Source organism: Helianthus annuus, chromosome 1 (genome assembly GCF_002127325.2).
Source record: "Helianthus annuus cultivar XRQ/B chromosome 1, HanXRQr2.0-SUNRISE, whole genome shotgun sequence".
NCBI lineage: Eukaryota > Viridiplantae > Streptophyta > Magnoliopsida > Asterales > Asteraceae > Helianthus > Helianthus annuus.
In genome coordinates, this window is record NC_035433.2 from 65,425,639 (window position 1) to 65,433,950 (window position 8,312).

At 37.0% G+C, this 8,312-nt stretch overlaps 1 protein-coding gene across 2 annotated transcripts; it reads right to left on the reverse strand.

Annotated features, from left to right (window-relative positions):
• Positions 1-1,545: 1,545 nt before the first annotated feature.
• On the reverse strand, positions 1,546-4,784 carry LOC110878113 (polyadenylate-binding protein 2). 2 transcript variants are annotated; one of them, XM_022126372.2, is made up of 6 exons: positions 4,558-4,784; positions 4,072-4,174; positions 2,586-2,656; positions 2,183-2,374; positions 1,969-2,099; positions 1,546-1,882 (listed from the first exon to the last, which is right to left on the reverse strand). In XM_022126372.2, the coding sequence occupies exons 1-6, from the start codon at positions 4,687-4,689 to the stop codon at positions 1,837-1,839; spliced, it is 675 nt and encodes a 224-aa protein (XP_021982064.1). In that variant the 5' UTR covers positions 4,690-4,784; the 3' UTR covers positions 1,546-1,836. The 2 variants fall into 2 exon arrangements, with proteins under 2 accessions (XP_021982064.1, XP_021982065.1); XM_022126373.2 differs by having other exon boundaries at positions 2,586-2,653; positions 4,558-4,778.
• Between the last annotated feature and the right edge of the window lie 3,528 nt (positions 4,785-8,312).

Genomic DNA, 8,312 nt, shown 5'->3' on the forward strand with positions numbered 1-8,312 from the left:
ATAGTATATACGTATATTGTATGTATATATAACCAAACACTCTCTCTGCTCCTTCAATTTCTCTGCACCACCACCACCACACCACAACCTCCTCACCGCCACTCTTCCTCATTCTACCTCTCTCTCTCTCTCTACACTAAAAGGCCACCACAACCACCCCCACCTACCACCACCAGATTGCACCACCCACCATCACTTATGTTCCGATGATGAAGACAGGAGACAAGAAGCGGATGACTTTGCGGTGAAGGAACACCGATGGCGGCGACCATGGTGATCGAACAGGTTAGTGACGGGTTAGGGTTCCAACGAAGGAGAAAAAGCAGCGGCTAGGGTCTGAAATGGATGTACCTGAAGTGGTCTAATAAGGTCTGAATCAAGCGGTTTCTTAAAACCCCCAAATAAAATCGTCGTCAGAAACTAGTGTTTGATTTATGTTAAGGGTTTTGTTGGTGGTGATGGTCTTCATCAAGGGTCGTCGGAAGTTTCACTTCAATGGGTAACAGTAGTGTGTATAGATTCTTATCTTTGATTTTGTAGCTTTCGATTTTGATTCACAACTTCTGTCTTCCACTTCGCTTTCTTTGATGTTGTATAGAAGTGTCTTAGATCTGTGTGATTATTTTTTAATAACTTGGTGGTAGTAGTGGATCCTTTTGTGATTAATAGTTGAAATGGGTGTGAATTGTTGCAGGTTGTTGAAGAGAAATTCGGGTTTTGAAATGGGATTGTTTTGGGGAAGAAGATGGTGAAAGACAATTCTACCCTCATATGCATTGTACATTTGCACATGACCAGATTTGACAGAAAAATCTAACTGGGTTAGGGCTAAAGGACAAAACGTGTATTATTTGAAACATAAAGTACAAAACTCGTCAATTTTAAACATAAAGGACAGTGTTTGCAAATGGATATAAAGATAAAAGGACAATCCTTGCAATTCACTCTTTGTTAAAATTCTAACAGATCTATAAGAAGATAGAAAATGAAAGATATAAAGATTTAGAATACTAGGCTGTTATAAACTTTAATCATCAAAACCAAAGCAAATCAGCTTTTCTTCACTTTTAAATAAGGCAGTTGACTGTTTATTTAATAAAAAATCATATTTATCATTGTAAAATATTTAATACAACCATATCATTAGATCGTCAAACCACTAAACCGGACCAGTCCGCCTGACCCCAGTGGCGGATCTTACCCCGCTAAACGTGCCAGGGCCGAAAGACACGGGCACTAAAAAAAGCTTGGGCAAGCCCAGGCCAAACTAGTATATATAAAAAATATTCGATCGAAATACGGAAAATTAACACTACGGCCGAAAAACTTGCCCGGGCCGTGGCCCTACCAGAACCCTATTAAGATCCGCCCATGCCTGACCCGCTCAACCCAGTTGATTCGGTTCATGGTCGTAAAAGTCACTAGGCGCTCCCTAGTCAGAGTTAAGAGTACTATAGAAGTACTCGGCCTAGGCGGAGAGTACAACATTATTTTAGTTTGTTCCCCAAAATAGCGGTTCACCCAGAATTATTGCCAAACGCATCCTAACGGAACCTTGAACGCCCCTATATGTTATAAAAGAAATTGTAAAACAAGATTCCTTTGTGCAACACACATGAAACTAATCATCAGTTGGGCAAAAATCGCTCACAATTTTTCCAACTATAACAAAACACCCATAACTAAAGGCTACATAAGTCTTTTAATCCATTGGAACTCGGTACGGGGTATGAAAATTAATCAGTACCGGGGATGTTAGGTCACGCAAACAAAAGGGTACGCAACAAAACAAAATCGTCTAACTTAGATCAACGGTTCCAGCCTTGGTTGTTGTCTTCAGTATGGCATGTACCACACTGGCCTCCTGGCCCTAGGAAACCTTCTGCAATATAACAATGTATGTTAGCTTCCAAAAAGTTGCTACATAATTACTACAATAAAAAGATCATTTAAATTTCTGATACGTACCCGTAGCCATATGGAGAATAGTATGATGGGCCAGGCATGTAAGGCCTTCGTGGATAAGAACCAAGGTATGGGTTTGGACGCCTTCCTCTGAATTGCTTCATGCCTGGAACATTGGTCCGTTTGGCGGCAACCTGCACAACAACAAAGTTTATGAATGAGAGTTTGATTAAAAAAAGTGGGAATGTGTTGAACCGGAAACTATAAGAATTAGGACCTTGAGTTGGCGCCCATGCAATTCTGATTCGTTCAGAAGCAAAGAATTCTGAACAGATTCAGGTTCCACGAATTCCACGTATGCGAAACCTTTCGGTTGACCAAATTTGTCTGTTAATATTGTCACCCTGTTTACGGTTCCGCATGACTGAAAATGCTGCTGAACCTCTTCAGGTGTACATGCATAGTCTACCTGAAGTTCATAATGAGTAAAACGAGGTTAAAAACCAGAACACAATAACACATTGATACACGAGATATTATTAGCACGCAATATCACATAGCATTTAAAGTTTCTAAAGGAAGTAGTATTTGTACAAAATACAGTATTATCCTGTTTTAGAAAGCTGTCACATTTCTGAAAAAAAAAAATATGAAATAAGTTAAGGGATCGTAATTCTCACATTGCCAACATATATCGAACGAGCATCAGCCTCTTCCTTCTCAGCCTGTGTAGCAGAAGCACCTGGATCTTCTAGACATTCATCATATAAAAAAATTAATAATCAGTTAACAAAATTCAAATAAAGAAAACTGATAAACTATAATATTGGAAACACAGCACCAGAAATGGTTGCAGATAAAAAATACATAAAAATTTGGTATGAGGTGAATAAAAGAAGCTATACCCGATACTTGAAGATAAAGAAGACAAAAACACTAAGAAAACAGAAGTATATACTAAAAAGCTTGACGAACGTATTTCTACAGGTCATATAAAAACGCAAATCCCTTAAAAATCTTGATCATAAAAAGTTATTTACCTACAAAGAAAAATATTTCTGTGTATTGCTTTTGAATAAAACTCACAATACATGCGTACATTACTATAAACCATTAAATTCGTTTCCTCTTTTCCCTTGTAACTTGCCAAGATCTGGCCTTTCCTTATGGAAATCAATGAACGTCAACCTTCTTGGGGAAGAATTATACACAAGTAGGATGAATCGGAATTTTTGAGCAAAAATCCGTTATCCGTACACTCGGTAGAAAGGATAGAAAACCCTCGGAATTTATAATTCAAATATGAATTGAGACCAATGAAACCAAACATTTTTTACATTTTCGTCATAGTGACTCGTGACTGTTGACGTTGTTTGATTATATATACCAAGTAAAAAAAGATAAAGAAAAACTTAGCTTGTATGCTTCTTTGGAATGGTAGCATTAGTAGTACCAGCTAAAATTACCAACACACATGATTCTATGATCAGTATAACTGCAAGCTACAAAGATTATGCACTAAAGCTTTGATATTTAATATCAAGTCCATCATCATCATCATCATCATCATACTCAGTAAATCCCACCAATAGCAAAGCAAAGGTAGGGTCTGAGGAGGGTAAGATGTAGACAATCTTACCTCTACCCCGTAGGAATAGAGAGGCTGCTTCCAGTGAGACCCCCGGCTCGATAGTAGTTTTGCATCAAGCCTTGGACATAAGGCACATAACACTTAGCAATCGGGACAAAGACCGATTAGTGCATGTACCCTTTTGCCTTTTAGCTATCAACGCCACCACATGATGCATGATTAACCGTCCTCAGCATTTAACGTTATTTTCACGAAATTAGTAAAATAACGTTAAAATTATTGCACTTTCACCCCCCCTGGCCCACACATATATACCATCGGGGGGCAAAAGTGAAAGTGCAATAATTCTTTCTCAAAAAGCCCTATATACACATGCGTAATAATGCTACACCACTTAAATCACGTTTCGACGTAAGTATCTCCCTCCGAAAACATATAAAACACTTAAATACACCTAAACCCTAACCAACAAACACCATCCGATATCTCACATTAAAACACACATATCATTATTTCCATAACACAACTAAAATATATTCACAAAACAACAAACTAATCAAAATTAAAACTAATACCTTGAACTGAGCCCATTTCCTTCTCAACTTTCGCCTGCATTTCACGAAGCGCACCTGCCTCCTCTTCAATCTCCTTCAATCTCTTCTTCATATCCTCTAAATCCTAAATTAACAAAACAACAAAGCCAAAACACCATTATAACCCTAAAATCCTAAATTAACAAAAAAAAAACACAACCAAACCTATTATATACCCTAAAATCCTAAATTAACAAAACAACACAGCCAAAACATTGTTATAACCTTAAAATCCGAAATTAAACACCACTGTAACCCTAAAATCGTATATTAAACATATTTTAACCCTAAATTCTAATTTAAAAATAATTTAACCCTAAAATCCTAAATTAACACAACAACACTGCCATAACACTAGTATAACCCTAAAATCAAGGTTCAACTTTAAATTACACGCATACAGAATCATCAAACAATCGTATCTATATACATATATAGACACACACATAATAGAAAAAGAAATTAGACCTTCGAGTTATTGTGTTCAATGTCTTCCGTTTCGTCTCTCGGAACCTCGAAATCGGCGTCCATCTCAGCTTCGTCGGGAATCTCTCCGCCATAAACTTCGTGTTCTTGATCTTGCTCCGCCGTGAGATCCATGTGGTGTTCTCTGTCGACACGAGGATCACACGGAACAGGGGTTCTGTGAGTGAGGGATGAAATTAGGTTTTTATTGTATACCCATGAAACGGATTCAAGTCGCGGGGGTCTAGGGTTGGGGTTAATGAAACTTAAACCCAAGGGCTAGACCGGGTTAACCAACTCAAAATTACCATAGGTAAGACAGTTTTTAAACATCTAGGTTTGAGAGTAAAGAGTAAAGATCTTGGGTTTAAGTCCTACGGACGATACGATAGAAATCTAAAAAAAATTTACCATTAATACAAACTATCTCAAAACTAAAAAAGAAAAAATGTTTGTTGCTTTATAGATGGTTTGTAACGCTTCGCATTTTCTGAGCTTTCCTTATTTAGAAAGTGTATTCGTATTTCTATTTTCGGAATCTTGTAATCGTATCGTATTCGTGATTTCATTTTCAATTTTGTAATCCGAGACTTCGATCATAATAAAATTCTATTTTGTATACATGCTACATACTGGTAAAAAAAATACATGTTACATACTTGTATTATACGCTAAAATCTTGAATGCATACTTATAACGCGAAAACGATACTTAAAATTACTTGGATTTATAAATTGTGTGTGCATTGTACCAATACATATACGTTGATGCATCTTAGTATACTTAAACGGGCTAAAAATACGAGAAACTGGCATGATCTAACCCAGCCTATAACCGTTGGGCAAAGACACACGAAGGCAGCCCAAAAAGGCCACCTTCGTGGCCTTCAAGCCCACACACTAAGGAGGCCTGGCCTCCCCACACGAAAGACACAACACATAGACACGAAGGGTGACCTTCGTGCCCCTTCCTTTTCGCGAAACACCCACACGAAGGCCCACCTTCGTGGCCTTCGTGCCACATAAAGGTAGCCTTCGTGTCAAAACTTTGACTTTGCGTGGAACATGTTGTACATGGACCTTTTCAGCAGTATGTTCTTAAACTTATGTTTCACTTTTTTCCAACTCCCAACTACCACACAACCTCATTAACTCCCAAAACCCTAATCTTATCTTATATAATCCTCCATACACCCTAAATCCTTTCCACTCGCCTAAATCTCTCTCGAGAATCTACTTCATATCTCCAGTCTTCAAGTTCTTCAAGAACAGAATACTTCCAAGCATTCTCAGTGAGTTTTCACTCACTTTCCTTCTTTTTTTGTCATACCGACCGGCGTAAAACAACAAACCGCGGCGGAACGTCGGGGAGTGGGCGACAGAATTATTGTTCCAAATGGTAATTAAGTTTTGTATTATTAGAATAGAGTGTTTACATTGTTTTGGAAATTAATGAAAACATAACATAATTAAACTGTCTTTTAAGTCACTAAGAGTCCGCCTAAGTGTTGCAAAACATCATCATGCATTAGCACCTGAAACACATGTGAAAATAGGTACGTCAGCATAAAAATGTCTGTGAGATACATAGGTTATGTTTATGCAGGATTCATGACTTGTAGTTAAAATAAGTGTTTAACAAAAAGTAGTCATGAACTTGTAAAACTGTTTTCTTTTATAAAATCATATGAAAATCGAAGTGAAAATCAAATGATAATAATAATGCATGGTTAAATAAATAACCATGTAAAAAGAATTTGTATAAAATATGTAATTTGTAAAATAGTGTCATGTCTTTGTATAAAATGTTTCACGTCTTTGTCGAAGTGGTTTAGATAACGCTACTATGTGTAATACAATAAACACTATATATAGGAAGTACGCGCGCGTATCCACCATGCTTTTTCATATAACACATAGCCTCGTTATATAAGTCACTTATCAATATTCAACCAAAATGTCTTGTTTAAAACAAATGTCAAAATGTTTATGTGTAAACTATGTTCAATGTCATGTGTAAAATGTATCATGTATATCCAAATGTAATGTATGGCAAGTAAAAGTATCTACTCAAACCATATGATAATGTCAATGTGAAAATAAATGTCATGTATGGTGAATAAATAGTATTTACTCAACCCATAGGAAAATGTACAAAACAATGTTTTTGAATAAACCTAAGTTTCAAAGGTTATGTTTTGCAGAAAAATGCTTTATAGATACGAACATTTATGCGTAATGTTTATCGCATACATTCAAGCCTTGCGACTGTTTGGACAAACCCTTAAACGAATTAAAGGTTTATCAATTTATGTATATCAGATTCTGTCATTCCTACTTCCAAACAAACCTAGGAAGTCAGAAACGGGATTTGTCAAGTCCTATGGTACATTACATACTACCAGCGGCGTGATCAGTGTTAATGAATGTATTATTGTCCCGTTAAACATACCAAATGTCATAACCAGTGTAAGCATGTCATGTGAAAACCATGTACTAAGTATGATAAGTAAAAAATGTTCATGAAATCAATGTGCTAGCATGCTCAGTAAACATACATAGCAGAAATGTAATGTAAAACAATGTGTCCATATGCTGAGTAAACATATGCAACAAAGATGAAATCAATGCTCAGTCAACATACATAGAAAAACATAATTGAAATCATGTACTCTATGTGTACTAGGTGAAACTAGCATGTTTATGTCATAAAAGCAATGAAAAGCACGTAACAAGTATGCACATGTGTATCACCCCAAAGTAATTGAAAACGGTAAAAGAGGGGACTATGTACTCACTTGGGATTGCCTATTAGTCTTGAGAATAAAACCAAATAAAGCTTCAAGGATCACGGAATCAATAATATAGGTAACTACGTTAATAATTGGATCCTAAATCGGGAGATAGGATAGAATGAGGTTCTATAAATCAAATCATGAGCTATTAACTCATATAGCTAAATTCTGATTTGAATGAACCTAACATGCTACAACCACACCTGACCGATGGCGGAATCATCGGGGCATGGCACTGAGCGAAACAGATTGTCCAGAAGTTTCCACAACAATTATTATTACTATTCAATTTATGTAATACGTCCCATACTGTGACACCCCAGGAAAACCAGTGAACGATATAACCTACCTAGCTTCCTCAGTGAGTGCGTACCAAATTTCGGGACGAAATTTCTTTTAAGTTGGGGATAATGTGACAAATCGTGTTTCGAACCTACTTTGTGTAACATATGTGAACGTGTTGCGATTATATGAGCTTTGATTTATTGCATGTTATTATGTGCATGTATGTACGTTATTGAATGTTTGTATTAAACGCACAACATGATCCAATCGCACAACACTACACCCAATCGCACAAGCCCACTAGGGGCCGTATTCTTTGTATTCGGACCGAAGGGGGGCAGCCCATAGATGGGTCGGCCCACTCTCCTTGAGCATATAACACTTAGGGGAAAAGGTTTTACCTTTCACAACTTGTAAAGAAATAACACACTCAAACCCTAGTGCCCTCTTTCTCTCCCTCACATACCCGACGGCAAGCACACCCGTGCTATCGAAGATCTTTATTCGGATCACCCTCTCCTACTCTTAATCGGTTAGTATTTCACTATTTATGCTTGGTCACATGTTGTTATGATTCCATGATTCGATATAATGGTAGGATGAATAATAATGTTTATGTAATGATGTTCTTGTGAACCGGATTTGTACGATGATGTTAATCGGTTATCATGTCTTGTTT

Excerpts from the sequence above, each read along its gene's own strand:
- LOC110878113 (XM_022126372.2), bottom strand. The coding sequence starts at position 4,689 with ATGGATCTCACGGCGGAGCAAGATCAAGAACACGAAGTTTATGGCGGA. Across the intron at positions 2,100-2,182 it reads TGCATGGGCGCCAACTCAAG|GTTGCCGCCAAACGGACCAA; the intron begins GTCCTAATTCTT and ends GTTGTTGTGCAG. Across the intron at positions 1,883-1,968 it reads TATTCTCCATATGGCTACGG|AAGGTTTCCTAGGGCCAGGA; the intron begins GTACGTATCAGA and ends GTTATATTGCAG.